The sequence below is a fragment of the Aptenodytes patagonicus genome, chromosome 5 (assembly GCF_965638725.1).
Source record: "Aptenodytes patagonicus chromosome 5, bAptPat1.pri.cur, whole genome shotgun sequence".
NCBI classification, from domain to species: domain Eukaryota; kingdom Metazoa; phylum Chordata; class Aves; order Sphenisciformes; family Spheniscidae; genus Aptenodytes; species Aptenodytes patagonicus.
In genome coordinates, this window is record NC_134953.1 from 64409126 (window position 1) to 64430295 (window position 21170).

A 21170-nucleotide genomic window follows, 5' to 3' on the forward strand; every position below is an offset into this window, starting at 1 on the left:
AAAACCTCAGTCTTGCTCATACCAAACCATTCTTTTGTGTGGCCTCTCTGTAGAATATAACGCAGCGCGCGCTCCTAGAGCACATCAGCTGGACTGAGCTTTGCAGCTCTCTCCATAGTATTTGGAAGGAAATCCAGTACTCTATAGATTAGAAATCAGGGTTTGGGAGAGACAGGTTTGTTGCTTCATACCCTCATACTGGGTATCTTTAGGTAAAAGTGGACTCTGCTGAGTTTCTAATGGTTAGGTGCCAAGATGCTCAGCGCTGCTTCACCTGACCTTTTTTGTGGATATAGGTTGCTGTATCCTTAGCTAAATTTTGAAATAGTTAACAGGGCTGTTTTTCAGTGTAAAAAAGAGGACCTTAGGACACTGTAGGATGTTGAAGCTCATACTTATGAGGCCTCTTAATTTACATTTTGATTAGAATTCCTTTTAATCCTTGTTGCTTTTTATCACATCTTATAATTTTGTGCATTACACAGTAACAGCATTGGAACTGGTAGTTGGACCTCTTGGTTTGCAACACAATTGGTTTTGTTTGTTGTAAATGGCCTTAGGGTCAAGAGACCCGATAAAAGCATACTGCATGCTTAGTGTGTTTTAGTTTGGTTATTTTGATTGTCGTTTTCTGCTACCAAGACCATTGCTTATATTAATCTGTTCTTTGTGTGTTTCTGAAGAATCAACAGTTTAATTTCTTTAGATACTTTTAGACTCCTCTGTAATCCCAAAGCTCATGTTCATCAGAACAAAGCTAGTTTGATTTACTAGTCACCTTTCTGGCCTTTAAATTGAAGGTAAAGTAGATTCCAGAGTCACAAATAAGAATTTGGAGTAAGAGTGATGTCCATTTAGAAACATGATAACTTGGATATTTCCACTGATAGATGTTCAGGGAAAATCCAGCTAATTTCTCTTATATAATGACAGTTAATTAAAAATACTATCTGACATTTATAGAGAAGAAACAGGATACTATGATTTGTGTGCATTACAGCCCTGCTGTAAGAACCTAAATAATTTACCACTGGAGCACCGATTCATCTTTAGAAAGAGGTTTATGCTGTTCCTTTCATTCAATTACCTTGAAAAGACTCTTCACATTATAGTAATCATGTCACCATTTCCATCAGCCCATTCATATAGGTATTTGGGTTAGTAGGTCACTGAAACAGATTGAGAGGTGGTAGCTGTAGGATCCTTTTTCAAATGCCATGACAACTAATGCTAATTATAATATTGACATTATTAATTATATGTACTCCCAGAGGCTAGGAATGTGCTTTCATTGAAAGTTAATGTGAAAGTTATTTGGCACATTGAAAATAAAATGTGGCTAATATTTCTTGGTAAGCAAAGATTGTTTACAGTAAACACATTTACCGAGTTCATATTTTTGTGTGGAAGGAGGTGTGGGAAAGGAGAGGATGAGGATTTGAGCAAGTTGCTACATGTCTTAAGGGGTCCTGAGACTCTCCCATCTTAAGAATATTGCATTGGTGCTGGGAAGTCTGAAAGGGTAGAATTTCCCCCTCTATTTGGGCAGTTCTCATGGTTCAGTTACCACTGCAAGCCTAGTTTTTATGTGTTTCCCTACTAGAAGCAAGGGTTAATAGCTTATTAACGGAACTACATGGCATATCTTTGATAGGATTTCATATTTTTCTAGTCAGTGGATAAGTTTGTGCATTTGTGGGGCAGCTATTAGATGAGTCCTTTCTTTTAACTACTGTAAGAACTAGAATAAAAAGCCTGGGGAAGTACCTCACATTTTACTTGTCCCTCATCAGGAAATGACATGCTTACTGGCTGGATTGATACCTACTAATTAAGCCCATTTTTTAGAGTTGACTAGATAATGTCCAATTGTAAAAACAAACTGCTCAAAGAGGAAACCAAAGCCCTAATGTATGCATTACATGTTGTTTGGTCTATCAAAGTAGTCATCTACTGGTCCTCTATGTCTAACTGGTTGAGCAGGTCTTTGTTCTGCAGGAGTAGTTACGCTTTCAAAAGATAATTCATTAAAACTGAAGTTCTTAAGAGGTGTTTTGAAACTAGAACACAGTACGTTAGCCCTTGAGTTATTTTATATAGGTTTCATATTTTACCTGTTGCAGGAAACAATTTGTAAAGACAAGAACTCCAAAACTGAGTCACCTCTTTTTTTTTTTTTTAAAGGTCAGGTTGTTTGTGTGTGCAAATATCAAAGGTGCCATATCAGCTCAGATCGAAGACCCAGCTGGCCTAATGTCTCATCTGCAGCAGTGGCTGGTCCTTAGGAAGGAGCCGAAAGAAACGGGATTTGAATGGATTTGCTTCATCCTAGTTTCTGGAAGTCAGCACTTTAAGAGTTTGATGATAGGGTTTGTTATAAGACTTCGGAAATAAACTGTGTCAGCTTGAGTTAGTCTTGCATTCTTCAGAGATATCTGAGTAGTTTTGTGATATGTGAGTTTGCTCTGTAGAAGCCGTGTTCACTTTTCCTCAGTGTGTCATATATATTCATGTATATACTAATTCTATCCTGTATACTTTGTTGGAATTTCTGCTATTTCTTATGGTACAGAAGTCAAATTTGTCTGAATTGTAGAAATCTTAACCCCTTCTGGTTTGCACCCCAAAAAAATTCACCAAAAAGCTAATATCAGCACTGTGGGAACGTGAGGTTGATTTAACCTTTAATTAAGGCTGATTTAAAGAGCAGTCTGCTGTAAAAAAATTAACATTTAAGTTCCTTTAAAATTTTGGGGACTATCATCTGGTCCTGGTGGTTTGTTCTATATGTCTCTACTGACACTTAAGGATGAGAGAGTTCTCTGTAAAGAGCAGCTTTGTTATAGGATAGTCCCTAAGTTCCTCTGTAGTGAATATGAGCACACAGAATTCATTTAGCTTTTACGATATGCCCTTACCTTCTTTGACTACTTCTTTAGTATCTTCTTCCTTTGGCCCCACTGACTCACTGGCAGGCTTCCTTGTCCTGATGCTTTTAAAAGCTTACATAATTTTTATGTCTTTAGAGAGATTTTTTTTTTGCAGTCCTTGTTGGCCTGCATTATGGTATGACCTGTGCTTTGCTGGGATTTCAGTGTTGTTCTCTTTTCCTATTTTGGAAACCATTTCCAGGTTTTGAAGAATATGTCATAGAATAGTTTGGGTTGGAAGGGACCTTTAAAGGTCATGTAGTCCAACCCCCCTGCTGTGGGCAGGGACATCTTCAACTAGATCAGGTTGCTCAGAGCCCCTTCCAATCTGACCTTGAATGTTTCCAGGGATGGGGCATCCACCACCTCTCTGGGCAACCTGTGCCAGTGTTTCACCACCCTCATTGTAAAAAATGTCTTCCTTATATCTAGTCTGAATCTACCTTCTTTTAGTTTAAAACTACTACCCCTTGTCCTATCGCTACAGGCCCTATTAAAAAGTCTGTCCCCATCTTTCTTATAAGCCCCCTTTAAGTATTGAAAGGCCACAATAAGGTCTTCCCGGAGCCGCCTCTTCTCTAGGCTGAACAACCCCAACTCTCTCAGCCTTTCTTCATAGGAGAGGTGTTCCATCCCTCTGATCATTTTTGTGCCCCATTCCTTGTGGTCCTGTTCTTTAAAAAAAAAAAACAAACGAGTGTTTGTGGAATGTTGGGTAAAATATTTTTGTATGGAATAGTACTCTTCCTTTGTGTGCTTATCTAGAAAGTGGCTTTTGTTTATTATTTAGTTGTTTTTGAGGTCCTACTGCTTTTGAGGCAATGAGGAGAAAGGAGATAACTGCAAATATCCAGTAAGCAAAAGTGTTTGTCTGACCTCTGCAGTTCTTTTCTGTTTTCCATCAGTTTTTCTTCCTATGTGATAATGTATAAGATACTGTAAGAGCAAAATGACTGCGATTCAGGAAATCTTGGGGTTTTTACCTTCACTGAGATACTTCTATTAAAGTATTAAACAAGCACAGAAACTTTGGGATAATCCTAATTAAAGCATTTTGTCGTTGTTGGGTAAAGGCTGTCTTCAGTCTCCAGGAAAGACAAATGGGTTTAGTAGTCCAGAGTACTAATTAATGGGTACTGACTTTTGTTTTGGTTTGTTTTTTAATGCAGTTTGAGCACTGCTCTTTGTATGTTGTGCACATGGCTTAAACGCTAGAGTGTTAGCATGGGGGTTGGGAGACTAGAGTTCATGTCTTGGCCCAGCTCATGGGCTTCCTAGGGATGTGCTTTCGTGGTATTCTGGAAGCAGAATTTGCTCCAGAGTCTTGGGAGTGTTCAAAGTCTGCTGGAAACCATTTGAAAGAGGTTAGCATGGTGCCAAGTTAGCTAGTTCTGCTAAGAAGTGGTTAGAGCTTCATGCTACCAGTTTAGACTTTGTACCCTGCTTGCTTTGTTCAGAAGGCTTGCAGTCATCTCGGAGCATGGGCAAAGTTCACTCTTGTCTGCTTGGTAACTAATAGGTAGAAATGTCTTCTGTGACCTTCAGAAATATAATTTTTCTTTTTTTATCCCCCATTCCTCCTGTAGAAAGGGACTAATGCTTCCTTACTTTAGAGTTTTGCTTAAGGTGATGCTCAAATAGTAGAACAATGAAGCTTGTAAATAGTTGGGGGTGGGAGTTGAAATGCATTGGGCAAAACTTTAGCCTGGCATATTTGTCTAAACCCTTTCTTAATTTCTGATACTGGTAAGTGTATTAGCTTGTTTTTGTTAAGTGAACAGCTGGTGAATCTTAATTTTTACCAGATGGTCTTCTGAGTTATGTAAAAACAGAGAAGCATTCTTATCTCTTCATTTAGATGCTTGCAGTAGGTGACCTTTCAGTTTGTGTCTCAGTTGATATGCCTGGATGGTTTTTTTTAAGTGTTTGTCTGAAACAGAAAGAAGTAAAAGTTAATTTAATAACCACGGATGACTCATAATACGATCAGTCTCATTACATCAGTAGGGTTGTTGCAAGGTTAGAATGATAGGGGATGCCACAGAGGGGCGCGCATGTAGCTGGTGTTACAGTCTGTGGAGGTGGTCCTGAGACAGGCCGGATTCTGGGATGAGAAGAGCCGAGGTACGAAAAAATCTCAGCTGTGAGCGTCCAAATGTGCTGAATCTCTTGATAGTCCAGAGGGGAGATACACATGGATCCTAAATCTGGTATTATGGTACTAAAGCCTTTACTTGCTTGGCTGAGCATATTGGTTTAACTTTACCCGTTTTTGGGGAACAGGTGTTATGCTTTGTTTCAGTTGCTTTCAGGTTACCATTGCATTACCATTGCAACACTGTATGTGTGAATTTTCAAGAAAATTTTCTCACTTACTAATATGTCATATGTGAATTAGTGTCCTAAAGCTTTCTGGGTTTGAGTAGACTTCTAGCAGATATAATCTGGAACTGCCCTTGGCTTCCTTGTAGAATTTTAATTATTATCTTTGATTACTGAGCCATTTTCCTCATAAGGGATGGGAAAAGGAAGCAAGGTACTATGTTTCACTCTAGAAACAGGAAACTTGGGGTTGGGTTGTTTAAAAATCCTACATCCAGAAACCTGATTTTTATTAGGAATGCTTAGAAAGAGAATTACGGATTCTTCTAGTAGAAGTAGTAGTCACATAGTGGGCTGCACTAGTATGCCAGGAGACTGAGGGAAGCCATTCTTCCCCTCCGCTTGGTACTGGTGAAACCACTACTACCAGGAGTACTGTGTCCGGTATCAGTCCCTCCATTGAGAAAGTGGAGCAAGGCCAGTGGAGGGCTGCCTACGTGGGGAGGAGGCTGGAGCATGTTTTGTGAAAGGTGAGGTTAAGGGAGCTGGGTTTGCGTAGCCTGGAAGAGAAGGCTAATGGGGGATCTAGTTGCAGTCTCAACTACAGAGTGGGTGATAGCAGACAATATAGAATCAAATTTCTCTTGGAGTTGCACAGTCTGAGGATGAGAGGCAGTGGATACAGGTGACAGCAAGGGAAATTATAATTAAATATAAGGAAAAAATTTTTCCCAGTGAAGGTGGTGAAGCACTGGAACAAGCTGCCCAGAGAGGCTGTAGACTCTCTGTCTTTTGAGATATGTGAAACCTGACAGGAAGCTGAAGTGTGTCTGTGAACTGATCTGTCTGGTTCTAATTGAAGAGGTGAATAAAACAGCAAACTAGATCTCGGTTATATTGGAGGGCAAGTATGCAAGAAGATAATAGCATATGAGATATAGCAAAGGATATTGCTTAAGAACAGTTCTGAGTGTTTTTTTGTTTTTAAGCTGCTGACCTGGAGAATTCAGCCATCCTTCTGAGCAGGTTAGTGGCCTGTACTCAAAAAGAGTTTTCCATGCTCCTAGTCTCTCTTATCTTTTGAAGAGTAAGTTACCAAAGGGATAGTGAATTGATTTTAACAATATTTGTTCTTTGCCAGCATTTTTGATTTCTCTTTAAAACCTCATATATCTTTATGGAATAGAGTTAGCTCTAGTTGCATTGCTGTATCTAGTGATAAAAATTTATTGTGTACTTTCAAAAGTAAGCATTTCCTAGGGTACTGTCTGTGCAGTTGCAGTGGATGGAGATGTATTAATGCTGGCTTCCTGGGGTTTTGTAGGAGATCCCAAAGGGTGAAAGCTTTTCTTTCTAGGTGATCAAACCTGTTGAGTCTTGTGGTGCCTTAATGTAGTTGTTTCTTTGGGCATTATAGTTTTGTATAAATATTAAAAAGGTGGACTGAGCTATAGTTGCAACAAAATGCTGATGGCAGAAAGCTCTTTTCCCCTTTTTCATCCAGCACAGGAGACGCTGTATCAGCTGTTTCAATGTCTGAGAACTAGGCATCAGATTGAATCACAGTAGCTTAGTCTTATTCTGAGACAGATGGATGTGATATTAGTGAGAGGAGAAAAAGTCTGTAGTTGACAACTGGTGTGACTCTACCCTGGAGATCAGTTGTCTGAGTTTGTTGCTGTTATGGGTACTTGGAGCTACGGCTCCAGTTTTATCCTTTTGGTTATGTGGACTGAGCATGGTACCTGTATTTGCATCTGCTCTAAATTATGCAGGAGACTGCAGCTGAGGATGTTAACTGCAGAGTGCATGTGGAGATTAGTTAGGCACAAAGTGAGATTTTTTTTCCAGCTGACTTTTACAGGAGAGAGTGGTGCACAGTGTAATTCACAGCCATCTGTCTGCCAGATTTTAATGGGCCTGAACCTGTTGTGCAAAACGTTCGAGGCTAAAGCCTCGTTTGGGTTAGCTTAGAGATGGTGCCTGTTTGGAGAAAATATAGCTACTGTTGGTAGTCAAAGGAAGTACGGAATTGTTCAACAAAAATGTTGAGAGAGGCAGACTTCTACGTCCTCCATATCCAACTACTGGCTGTTAGGCTGAATGTGGTCTTCTGGATACTTTTGACTGCTGCATTTTGCCTTGGTGAGAAGGGGAATGGTGCCACAGGTGAGATAAATTCTGCCTTGCTGCCAAATACCATTTGCTCCCAGCTTCTGTGCAACAACTGCCACCCTCTATCTGTCGGGGCAACAGTAGTCTGACTCTATTTGAGACAGCAACAGCTGTTTGTTGCTTTCCCGGCTTTTGCAGAAGTAACAGCCCGGCTCTCTGTGTTAGGAGCAGCAGTTGTCCCTTCCAGCTTCGCTGTCTAACAACTGCCTGGATCTCTGCAGCAGGTGCAGGAGGAGCATTTTCAACGGCAGCTGCCGCCAGATGGGGAAGTCAGCTGCTTTCCTGTGATGTGGAGGTAGGCTAAAGCCTGCGCTGTTGAGGTGGGGGGTCACAGAGGGTCTCAAAACCCAGATCCAGCTGTTACGGCTGCCAGGGTCAGACCACCCTGCAAGGGATTTAGAAGAGCAAGTCTGTCATCCTGCATTACAGCTTTCTGGAAGCACCTCCTAGGTTTGTCTTGAATGCCTTGAAGTCTGTCTGCCCTCTGACTTTTCTCCTACTGAATTGTTTCCTCAGTGGCTACTTTGCTTCTTTTACGTAGTGGTGATTAAGGTTACTGTGCCAGTTAAATAGGACCCCTAATGGTTAGCTGTGAGTCTTTCCAAGGGTAAGCTCTCCATCACTAAGGTGATGGTTAATCTGCGAAGCTATCTGAAAAAAATTTGGAGCAGCACTCTGAAATTTTATTATATGCAAATCTAAATCTGCTTGGTGGAAACACTTACCTGGCCTGGAAGAGCAGGATGCTAAGAAAGTTGTTTTAACATTCAATAACTATCTTCAGAATCTGATTTTGTGCATTCAGTGCAAAACAATTGTTTTCTCATTTTCACATTCGTTTTCCTCTTGTATGGTCTGAAAAAAACACAGAAGAGACTGCACAGTCTCTGGAGCTGGAGCTGCTGTGAAGGGTGAAAATGCTATCCTAGATTTAGAGGAAATGCAGAGAGGAGGAGAAGGAACTTCTTTTACCTTTTCTTCCCCTTTGTCCTTCAAAAAAAATTATTTGGTTTCTTTTTGATGTGTAAAGGTTTACAAATCAGTGAGCCTTGAAGGTTTTAGCTTTACTGTGGTGGTTTGTTTTTTTCAGTTTGATGACTTAGAGGATGTGCTGGTTGTTGATTGAATCAAGAGTTAGTAGTATTCTGGTAGGAATTTTCTTCTAAAATATTTAATGCCTTTTATTAAGTAGGTCTCTCATGAAAATAAAGCTGAAAAAATCTGTGAATAAAAAAAAATTCTCAACTAGTATCACTTTACTTTCTTAGTAACAAAGATGTGTTTTTGCATCTTCGGAGCTCATCTACTTTGCTATATTTTGAAGGTTTTTTTTCTTTTGGTTCTGCACAAATGTAACATGCTTTTTTTTCCCCCTATTCAATTTTTTTGTTTGTTTGTTTCTTGCTTGGGTAGAATGAAAGACATAAAAATGAGCAAAAAATCTTTATGTAAACCCTCTGACTTTTAGTCTGCCTTCCTAAAAAAGTAAGACATATAGGCTTATGGTGCCCAGGTGTCCCCACAAATAACTTTTGAACACCTGGACTCATACCAATTAAATGCTTCCAGATTTCATGAAAATACAGCCAGGTAACATGGAAAGAAGTCTATCAAAAGAAGCCCTTATAAATATTACATATTTATATGTAGGAAAAAATTAAATCAGCCCTTGCAATTAGGGATGAGAGAAAAACCCACGAGGAACCAGACTTTGTTAGTTTTGTGGCTCACAGAACGTGTTGATTTCCTGTGTGTGTTTCCCTACAGAAAACAAAGGCAGAAGCAGTCCAGGTTGTTCTGGGACTAATCTGCTGCTCCAGGAGTCTTTGACATCACATCATGCTTGCCAATGAGGGACAACTACCTGTCTTGTGTGCTTAATTTCTTAGGGAAAATTCAAAAGGTGCAAACCAGATGATTTTCTTGAATTCATCTTGCATGGTATGATGCAGGTTTTGGTGTGGTTTTTTTTTTTTTTTTTTTTTTTTTGGTCTTGCTGATGTTTAGACTGGTGATGGATCATGACTTGAGGCAGGGATTTGTATATGGCAGTGTGTGGTGTCTGAATCAATTCTCCTCTTTCATGTTGAAATATTATTCTGAAAAACATTAGTTTGCTGCAACTGTGACGTTAACAGGGTGTTTTATGGTTACATCGATAAGTAGCACTCATTCATTCACTGTTGTCATTCAGAAATGTTTGTTTTCTGTTTCATTGACAACTAGCAAAAATAGTCCATCTGGAAAGTGAAATCTTAGTTTTAGAACTCCTCAAAATTAAATGTTAAAAGTGACTGTAAAAAATGGTCCAAGAATTTTCAACAGAACTGCTTTCTTTGGCTATTAAGAATTCTGATGTGTTTTAAATTTTTAGTTACTGTTTATACCTGTGTGTTCCTGTTACCCCAATGACTCTGCATTGCTAAGAGGGAAAGAGCAGGGTTCTATTTTAGGTTGTAAATCACCAGCAAGATGATTTAGGAAGGATGCAGACATACAAGTGAATTAGTTGCTTAATTACTCTGCCTCTGCTGTGATGAGGTAGCTCCTTTCACTGTGTGCTCTGGCAGAAGAGTAAGCTAATTTTGTTTAGTTTATCTCAAAATAAAAGTATGCCGAAGTGAGCTGAATTGATTGCGGTTAGTATGGGCTAAGAGTGTGCATATGGACAGTTGCAAGTCAGCTGAGCTGCAGGGGTGATACGGAAGAGGGAGCAGCTAAAACCGGTATTTGAGCCCTGAATTCTAGGCACCCTCTCATCAACTTCATCCGCACAGCCCAGGGTTGAAAACAATATGTTGTTGGTCAGGTTCTTATTGTAGGTTGGAACACAACTTAGTTCTTAGAAAGGTCATGCAGAGTTTGCAGGGCTGATAAATGAGAAATAGTAACTTTATTTCTGTAATGACCAGATTTTTAAGTGTATTTCACTTAACTGTAAACAGAACCTCAGACTGTCACTTCTGCAGAACTTTTTCTCAAAGTAAGAATACTTTGCAGCAGAGCTGTTGACATCAATTTCAGTGGCAGGTTTATGGTAGTGTGAACCCTCCTGTGATTTCAGAAATGACAAGCTCAAGCCCTGCACTCCTCAGGCTTACCTGGTGTAAGCGTATATAACCTTCGCATTTGCTAGGGAATGTGTTAAAGTGTTGTCTCATTTTTAGCTTCAGAAGTAACTGCAAGAAGTAATGAAAAAGAAGGCAAAATGATGCTTCTGAAGAGCAAACCTGTTGGTTTGGGGTTTTTTTTTTTAATTTTTTAGCACTCCAGATGCAAAGTGGGTGAAATTCAGTATTAACACAACATGCTGTGAGCAATGGAAGAAATTCTGTCTTGTTCCAGAGAGAATCAACCTGGCCATGAGAGCATTGTGGGTCAATAGAAACTGCTGCCTCCCCTCTGCAGGCAAAAAATCTCTAAAATGTCTTCTTGTGATCCCTGTGGTCCTCTAGACTGGTCCATTTTGTGTAGACATACTGCATGTAATGCTTCATAAGTGTGGAATTCTTCAGTGTTGAATTTGGGAAGATAGAATGGGCCTTGAATTTCTCTGTGATTTCTTTTCTACTTTTTATTTCTTCATTGTTGTAAATAGGGAGAAAGGTCAGAGCATGGAAAATGTATGACCTGATGGCTTTTTATGTCTTGGGAGAAAAAAACCGTGTCTGTTTCTGTGCCTAGCCCCCTTTTTCTCTTATCACATAAAGGAAAAACAGGACTATATATCTTTGGACTCAGGAAAACGGATCTGTTTGCTGCTGCTAACTCTCTCTCTATTACTGCTGAAAGGTTGGGATTTTTTAATGTAGTTTTATATAGACTTTATATAAACTTCTTTTTATATAACTGTGTGGTGGAGCAGAAGGAACATGATCATGTTTCAGATCTTGTAAAAGTCTGAACTCATCTTGTATGCTCGAATACAGAGCATAGCTTTGATTAGGATGAAAGATAAATTCCAGAAAGAAACTTAACTGTTTCCATTTTTCCCCTCTGGTGAAATATATATGATGTCCTTCGATGTGAATGGTAGCAAATATGTGGCAGAATGAATAGCAATGCTCTGCCTGCTGAAGTTGCATAGTTGAAAAGATATGGGTATCAAAAAAAGAAAGCAGGATGCTGCATCAAGGTTTTTGCTGAGTAGAGGTGCTCTCGTATTTGGAATTAAGCTCAATTTACAATACCATTTTGTGGGATGTTATCACTACTTTAAAAATGCTATTGTATTAGATTTCTTGAACTAAGTAAAGCCAGAGTATAGGGCTAGAACAACATGCAAGCGTTTTGTCTGAAAGGAAAACATTGTAAATATTTCATTATATAGTCTTAACTTTAAATAGTTTCACAAGGGGTACTCATTTGTACATGCAGTAGTAAGTTGGCACTTTTACGATCAAAAAGTCATACTTGCCACCTTCTCTTCCTCTTACACTGCACTGTGTAACACCCAGAGTGAGTAGGGGTGTAAGACGATAGTGGAGGTAATAGGGTTTATATATGTGTTTCTGGCTTTAGACAAAATATTTCAGCCATCTCAAACATAATTTTAAGTATTAACTATTTTTGTGCTCCCTTTTAAGGTAGTATGAGTGTTTCATAATTTTGAACGCAGAATTCTCAAAACGCCTTTATGGGGCAGCACTATTGTCCTAATTTTACAAATAACTACTTTGTCTTGCTTCCCTAGGTGGCTTATTCAAGGTTACACAAGAATCCTCTGGTGGAACAGGGAATTATATCCAAATGTTTGATGTTTAAAACTTGAAACCTGATTTCTGGATTACCCTCTCCTAACAGAAATGGAAGACCTATACCTTTCCTGTCATTTTACTGCAATTAATTAAGTTATAAGTATCAATACTCTGATTTTGATCAATGCTTTTAATTCTGTTTACTGCTTCTTTTTCTTTTTAGGCATGTACTGGTATTGAAAATATTGATGAAGCTATAACGTTGCTTGAACAAAATAACTGGGATTTAGTGGTAAGTATTCTAAGAAAATGACTTCATAGATCAACTTCATGTAACAGTGACATGCCATCTTGCTGAGACAGCTATTATCTTTATTTCAAATTTTGGTGTGTCTTATGGCTGGGGCAAGCAATTTATGTGTAGACTGTTTCTGGTCTGTTAAAGCTTCATTGCTAAGTTAACATGATATTGAGTTGTATATACCCTGGTATACTCTGGTTGTCTTCATACCTTTTTGATTTGTTTCTTTTCCTTTAAATCAATGTTTCATATTGTGTTTAGTTTCCTTTTTGGTTAATTGTATGCATAATTTTGTAAGTAGTATAATTAAGGGTAGCATTTTTAGAAGACATCTTGTGTATACACACAAGATTTTTGAGGATTTAGGTGCCTGTCGAAGAAATGGAAGGTAAAAAAACTTCTTCGATCTTTCATATGGTTTTAGTTTAAAAATAAGATAGTTGCTCTTCTATTGTTAGTTATGCAGAACTGAGTCAGAGATTAAGGCCATACCTTATTTGGATTTGGTGTTATCCAGACATGGTTAAACACAAACAAAAAACCCAACAAACAAACTCATCCTAAAAAAGCCTATCGTCTGTTTTGTAACAAGGTTCAATGTGCAGACAAATAGGAGGAAACCAATAAAACAAGCAAAACAGTCAGGTACTTTAAGACTCTGCATAAGATTATCAGGATAAATAAAGAAACTATTAATCCATTTTCTTAAGGTTTAAAAGTGTAAGATAGAACAAACAATTAAAAAGCAAGTGATCTTCCTTTAAACTGCAATATCTTTGATTTCTTTCTTTTTTTTTTTTTTTTTTTCTTTTCCAAATAAGTGATCTTTGGACCAGTCCAAATTATCAGAAAATTATTTAAAAAACATAATCAAATTAGATTTTCCAAAGTTGACTATGGATACAGTTTCAACTGTCTGCCACATTGTGTTCCCAGCATATTGTTTAGAGTGTTCTCTGTTTTAATAATTACAAACAAAGTATCACAGAGGTTAAGGTGGGGTTTCAAACTGAGTTTGTTAGAGTGAATATTGTGTTTCTTTTAAGGCGTAACGATTAAAATGACATGTAATACTGTAACCTATTGTAAACAAATGCTATGTACTCCAAACACTTGAAACTAAACGTTTAAAATAAATGTTGGCCAAAGTATATGGAGTCTTTATTTTGCAACACATCATGGTATAAGCAAGAGTGAGACACCAACGAGCAAAAGGGAGCGCATATCATCAGTGTCTTCAAACAGAAAAACCCAAATGTATGTTGACAGAGTGATATAGTTAAAAACATCTTTTGTCCTAGTAGTTTGTTGTGGCTTAGCATGGGCCGTTTTGAAAATTAAAGTATTTATGGGAAGGCAAGGAATAGCCTTATGCATTTGGTTCAGGTTGTAAAGTTCTCAGTATAATGCATTAAATCAGTTGGATGTGGTTTTGGAGGACTTGCAAATTGTAAAGTATATGCTTTACAATAAATGCTCACAGGTGGGGTTGAATGAGAAAATTGTGATGAAAAATGGTAAGAACAACTAAGAACAACGGTTTTGATTTTTTTTTCCTTTTCTTTTGAGACTCCAGAATGAGCAGAAAGGGAGAGTGAAGTATTTAAAGCTATGAGAATGGCTATGAGAATAGCTTTAAATACTTAATTTTATTAGTGATGATTAAATGATCTAGAAGTAGAATATAGTGGGAAAAGTGGGAAAAGAAGTAATGACCCAAAAATGCAAGCTTAAAAAAAGGCATATGGAAAGTAAGAGAGGAAAGAAAGTTAGGGATGTGAGAGGTACTTCAGGAAAGTATATAGTTCTTCAAACTAAGGAGAAGATGAATGAGTGTCTATGAAAAGGAAGTGGTAAGTTGTGGAAGAAAAAAAAAAAAATTGGGGACAGTAAAAGTGAAGAAGATACCCTAAGAGTCTGTCATTAGTAGGACACTGTCTCCTTTTTATTAAAGGCAGTCTTCTTGTAAAAAAGGGAGTGAAAACCAAATCATGCTAATCTAACAGGGAGTTAGAAGCGGAAGAGTGAAGAAAGAGGAGAGAAGACAAAAGAAATGTGAATGTAAGAAGAAAAGGATTTGCTAGCTTGAGAGAGAAACATCTCTTTGTTAGGCTAGGGATTTTAGCATTTCAAAAGTCAAAACAATACATGAAAAAAAGCTCATGACTTGAGAGATAGAGCATTTTTTATTTTAAAATTAAAAGTGTACGGTCCACGTGTGGGTTTTTTGGGGGGTTTTGGTGTTTTTTTTTTTTATAATACCTTTGATTCAGTAGTCAAGTACAGATTCAGTGCCAAGAAATTGGGAAGGAGGGAAGGCTTCATTTTGGTGGAACCAAAAGGTCTTGGAGTTTTTTAGCCGATATGAAAAATTAAAAAAAAAATCCTTTTGCTTGGCACTAAATATTTTGTTCAATGCAGAACAAAACATTTTTGGGATTTGTAAGGAAAACAAACTTTGTAGGACTTAGTTAAAAATCTTGAAGACAGTAGTGAAGTTGTGATGATTTTGATAAGGGTTCCTCTATCGTCCTTTGACCACCAAACTGTTAGGTAAGCAGGAAGAACATCATCACTCTCTTCTCTAATTTCACTTAGTTTTGTGCATCTTATTCAGAGGCTTATTTCAAGTTCAAGTTTTTGATAAATATCTGAATTCATAGATTGGGATGAGCATTTTTATGACATGTATCTTTGTTTAAAAAAAAAAAAACAAAACCAACCCATTCTTTAGGTGATTTTACAGTTCTAAAGTAAAGAAGTAGTAGTAAAATATAGTCATACAGGTGTTCAGTTTGTTGTTTGTTTTTTTTTTGGGGTGGTGGAGGTTTTGTTTTTTTTAAAATGTGGATTCCTTTCCTCCTCCTGATTTTGGAAGTAAAATCAGAGTTCTGGATTTGATCAGGAAAGCTTCTGTGAGGCACCCAGGGCAATATGAAGTAGAAAGCTAAGCAAGTCCCATTAGGAGGTGATCAGTTCAGAGGCAATTCCGCAGCATTAGGGAAAAAACCAAAAACGTAAGGAAGTTCTTGTCTTGGAAGAGATAGCTTTCTTGCTCTTCATTCAGGCTGTCTGTATCTCAATTCCATTTTCCTGTTTGGGGAAAAAAGTCATGCACTGTCAGAGTCTGCGCTAGGGACCCAGATTGAAGATTCCCTTGAGTACCTGTTGCTTCTTGAACTTTATGAGACTCAACTCAAGGGCTTTATTATTCCTCTGGGACTTCAGTCAAAACAACCAAGAGCAAGTAGTGCTGGTGAGTTGGAAAGCAAAAGGATCCCAAAACAGAAACAGTGAAGTACTTGCTGACAAAGTAGTACATCAGAATGCACAGAGACAGCAGAGGTTATATAGTTCACAAAACAAGTTTCTAATGTCATGCTACAAGTACTATGTTTTTGTGTAAGCTTTTTTGAGGATTTGTTTGCACTGATGCAATATTCCCGCTGCTTATTTTCTCCATACTTTTTTTTTTTCCCTTGTCTTGCTAGTAGATTTTAGTATCAAGGGTTAAAATGTCACCAATGTCTTTCCTGTTACTTCAGTGAGTGTTGCTGTCTTTTGTATCTTTTGGACATTTGGTCTTACCTTTAAACAAAGCCAAACCTGAGTGAAGTGTAAGGAACTCCTTTCTTGGTTTAGTTTTTTCTGATAGCCACTTATGGTTTTTATTAAGAATTCATCTGAATTCTTTTTTCTTTTCAGTTTAGAACTGAAACATCAGCTTCCTATTTTTGAACTTTTAAAGATTACCTACCCCCATTAGAAGTCTTCATGTCTATTCCTCTATACGCGATACTTTAAGACAACATGAACTGCCATTAATTTATCTTTGACTTGGAACTAAATAAATTGGATTTAAATGTCTCAGAGTTGTATATGTTTTAGTGTCCAAATCATGTTTGTAGCTGTTTGAAGTGATATAGGAAACTGTCTTTCATAAATGTTTGGTTGCTAGGCTTTGTTCAAGTGCTTAAAATCAAATTGATCATGAGAGTGCTGCAGAAGAATTCATATGCAATAACAGCGTGTAAATTGCTTGGTGGGATCATGAAGTCTAATCTTGCCAATAATGAAGTCTAATCTTGCCAATAATTAGTTCCCCACCGTTGTGTATGAGTTGGCCTTTATGGTGGTCTGCTGCATATATAGCAGCTTAGGTTTTTTTCTCTATTAGAACATTGTAGCCTAATTACTAGGCTTATTATAGGCCGAACAATGAAATGTTACGGATGTTCTGTGAGATACAGAAGATCAACATAGATAATATGATGATCTCTTCAGGCCTTCATCTTTATGAAACTGTTCTGCAATAAATGGATCCAGCAACTCTCTTAAGCCTGCCAGGATTGCTGATATGTTATTTCCTGAGTGTCGTTTCTTTAGATCTATTTATTTACAATAGTTTTTAACATCAGAGTAAGCAAAAGTTAGGAATTTCTGTCTGTTGTAAAATCTGATGGTTTCATAGCTTGCCCATTTAACTATGACCTTCTGTTTTGGCATTTGAAGGTAAGAACCACGGTATAAATGTGTCTTAAACTTTGTGTAAAGACAATAAAACAAAAGTATGAAAAATCACAACTGTGTGTCTTTTGAAATGTTCCTGATGATAGTACAAATTTAAAGGAAATGACCCATGAATGTACTTCTTGATCCTATGCAATATGGACCTTTGTATATATGAGGTTATTACATAGGTAACAGCTCTTTGCTCTCCTCATATCAAATGCTTGTATCTGTGCATAAAACTTGGATTCCTGTACCTTTCACAGATTTAATGAAAAACTCAAAATCCTTCATATATAGCGTGACTTTATATTCTGTACTGGTAATCAGAACAGGATTTTTGAATGAAAGGCAGGACTCACCATGCTTAATTTTCTACTTTTTCCAGTATGACCATTTCTTCTGTTACTCCTGTTCACTGGTTTTTAAAATTATTTTTATTACAATGTCTATTGGAAAAGACATGAAATGTAGGTACTGCTTAACATCACTTCAAGAAGAAAATAAATTTCATCAAAATAAAGCGGGGGTTATCCCATGTTCACTTCATTATAAACATGTGTATAATGATTATTGAAAAAAAAAAATCTGTTTTTTATTTTCAAAATATATTCTTAAAATAACCTTTGTGCCTTCCTGCTATACTGGCTTTCATTATTCTGTATTCTGGTAGAGGCTCAAAGCACAGTATAACTTCAGTAAAACCAGCAGTTTAGTCCACCTGGAAATGTGATGACTTGCAGTTCCTGTCATAAACAGCTTCCAAGAGTCAGCTGACAAAAAGCATTTCTATACCTTGGAAAGAGAAAATTGTATATTCTGAACATTTGTTTTTATAAAGCTTCAACTCTCAATTATAATTTTTTCTTTTGAATGGATAACTTACACAAAAGATTGGACAGCCTGGATCGATGGGCCGAGGCCAATTTTATGAGGTTCAACAAGGCCAAGTGCCGGGTCCTGCACTTGGGTCACAACAACCCCATGCAGTGCTACAGGCTTGGGGAAGAGCAGCTGGAAAGCTGCCTGGCGGAAAAGGACCTGGGGGTGCTGGTCGACAGCCGGCTGGACATGAGCCGGCAGTGTGCCCAGGTGGCCAAGAAGACCAATGGCATCCTGGCTTGCGTCAGAAATAGTGTGGCCAGCAGGAGTAGGGAAGTGATCGTGCCCCTGTACTCGGCACTGGTGAGGCCGCACCTCGAATACTGTGTTCAGTTTTGGGCCCCTCACTACAAGAAAGACATTGAGGTGCTGGAGCATGTCAGAAGGAGAGCAATGAAGCTGGTGAAGGGTCTAGAGCACAAGTCTTATGAGGAGCGGCTGAGGGTGCTGGGGTTGTTTAGCCTGGAGAAAAGGAGGCTCAGGGGAGACCTTATCATCCTCTACAGCTACCTGAAAGGAGGTTGTAGCGAGGTGGGTGTCAATGTCTTCTCCCAAGTAACTAGTGATAGGACGAGAGGAAATGGCCTCAAGTTGCGCCAGGGGAGGTTTAGATTTGATATTAGGAAAACTTCCTTCACCGAAAGGGTTGTCAAGCATTGGAACAGGCTGCCCAGGGAAGTGGTTGAGTCGCCATCCCTGGAGGTATTTAAAAGACATGTTGACATGGTGCTTAGGGACTTGGCAGTGTTAGGTTTATGGTTGATGATCTTAAAGGTCTTTTCCAACCTAAATGATTCTGTAATTCTAAGATGAGTGTTTTTTGCATCTTGCTGTTTAAAACCTCTTAAAAAATAGTAATTATTTGTCAGACAGGATTTTTTTAATATAAGTACCCATTTTGTTTATATATTTATATTTACTTCTATGTAATGTTGTCTTTTGGAAAGAAAGAAGTAAAAAAAAACCAACAAAAAAATTGAACTGAGAAAAATGAGCTAGGGTTTTACAATTTTTCTTTATTTCTGTTGGAGGTGTCAGTTTAGATGGGATTCCTAGGCAGAAAGTGGGCCATTGGCTCTTGACAGTTATCAACAATCTGTTATTTCTATCTTTTATTGCTTTGTAACCATTAAGTTAGTTCTTTTGTTATAATGTGTAGTAAATCTCAGTATAAGTTTGTAAAAACTAATACACTAATGATGTCTTTTGTCTCTTTTTCTAACTGGTTTGCCTTGCAAAATCTTTGATGTGGTATCTCTTTGTATGTTTTTTTGATCGATTTGAATTAGTCTGCCTCCGGAAACTAGGCGATCAATTTAGGTTTGGCACTGGGCCATTTCCTTTCTCAAATGTGGGACAGTATTGTCATGTGTCTAGCAGCTCTCTTGTTTCATTCCAAGTCGGCTGTATTTCAGTGGTTGGAGGACCAGGACTACACATTATGGTGATCGTGTCCATCATGATCTGGGTGATGTTGTATTGTATTGTTGACCTGCTGTTTTCTTTACTTCAGAGTTGCATACTGAATATGGCACACATTTGACAGCACTCGCTATGGGACTAGTGAGAAGTTCATGGTGTGCTCCTCTCATTAGGACTAGATCTGAGGGATTTCCTCTGTTAATACACAGATAAGTCTGTGTTGCTAATAATATTCTCCCTGTGGTCAAATGAACGGTCACATCTGCCTGTGGGAACCAGAGGTTTGTATCCCCCCCCCTTTTTTTTTTCCCCCAGGAGCTTTTAAAGTTTTATTTTAGGCAGGTGTCCTCTTCTGGATCTTGGTGTCCTGTCGAACGTGTTATTGTCAGCTCAGTTAGTTTATGCTTGCTGTTACTGCACTGAGTAGCCTGGACAGCATTCAAAATCCTGCTGCCAGCAGAGCTAAGGAAGAAGGAAGCTCTGAATTAGGTAATGACAAGTAATGGTGGTGGACGGGCATCCAGCTGGTGCAAGCGTCCTGTGGGCACGGTGCCTGTTCTCCACAAAATACAGGAGTTGCAGGTTTCTTGTGTGTCCAACTGCAGCAATAATCTCTTCTAGTAGGACACAATTAAATTGTATGTGAACTTTTGTTTTACAAGGGACTACAGAAATCCCTTTTGGAAGTCTTTAATGTACTTCCTGTTAAATTAGGGATCCCTGCTTGCAAAAATAATTTGATTTCTCATTCTTTGTATTTCCAGCTTTTTTGCAGCTCCCAAAGTGACATTTCTGTGTCTTTGTGTAAGCTCAGATGCATGCTGTGTATTTTATGCAGCTGGGTGGTAGCAAAGAAGACTAGCTAATTCTTAAAAAACCTATGATTATTAAATTCATTGTTTTTATTTACTTTTGAATGCCTTCATCTTGGGTAAAACAGATGTTTCCTTTTTGTATATTTTTCTCCATTGAAGACCGTATGAAATGTGCAGATCTATAGGCAGTTGTAAGCATGGCATGGCTTTCCACATAGCTGTATGCGCATTCATCTATTAAAAAAAAACCAACCAAACCCAAAACCAAACACTGCCACTAATACACGTGGAGGAGTTACTTGCAGAATGCAGAGTAAGAGTGCTGCTTTGTCACCTCAATAATGTGCCTCAAGGAAGGAAGATTACCTCTGCTGGCAGCAAGGTAGCCCAGTCTTCATGGTCCTACCAAATCCCGACTGCTTTCTTCTGAGACTTTTAATAACGGCAATAGTTGATACCTCAGGTGATGTAGGAAAGTGATCAATGTATTGCCACTGTGATAGGCATTTCACATGACTTCGATGAGAGCACAGGTTGCAATTGATCCTGTTGTGTCTCTGCATCAGTCTTGGTCCGCTGCCTGCAAAGTGGTCTGTTAGACATCAGAAAGTGGTCAGCAGAGCAACTACAGTTTAAAATAAAATGGAGCCAAACCCAATAAAAATGTCATATATGCGTTCTGACACATGCAAGCAAGGAAACAAACATACTAAGGGGAGAATAAAATTAGCAAGTGTCTAACTTGTGTGTTCTAAACATGTGATTGTTTTGAATAAAACTATTTTATTACATAGGTTGGTCCCTTGGATTTTTTTTTTCTCAAACTTAAGTGGTCTTTGGATTTGTTCTCTTGTTTGGATGACCCTTTGCTCTTTCAAAAGAGGTTGAGAAACACTGCTTGGATCATGTTAACATTGCCTATCTTGTGATTTTTATAAGGAAACTCATGAAAGCTGTAATCAATGCTGTAGCTGCTGATACTGTGTAAATATCCAAGAATCTCAAGTTTCACAGTGTTCCCTCTGTAAAGAAAGAGGCTGGGAAGGGGGCAGTTTCTGGCTTGTCTGTAGAGAAAGATTTGAAAACTGAAATTAATTGTTTTCCTCATCTGTAGTCT

The 21170-nt window shown here is 38.2% G+C and overlaps 1 protein-coding gene across 1 annotated transcript in view; it reads left to right on the forward strand.

Moving 5' to 3' along the window:
- Positions 1-21170, forward strand: part of FAF1 (Fas associated factor 1) — a 172812-nt gene that overhangs the window by 5396 nt on the left and 146246 nt on the right. The window contains exon 2 of the mRNA XM_076340229.1: positions 12348-12416. Within this exon, the coding sequence (XP_076196344.1) occupies positions 12348-12416 (69 nt within the window). The remainder of the gene's footprint in view (positions 1-12347; positions 12417-21170) is intronic.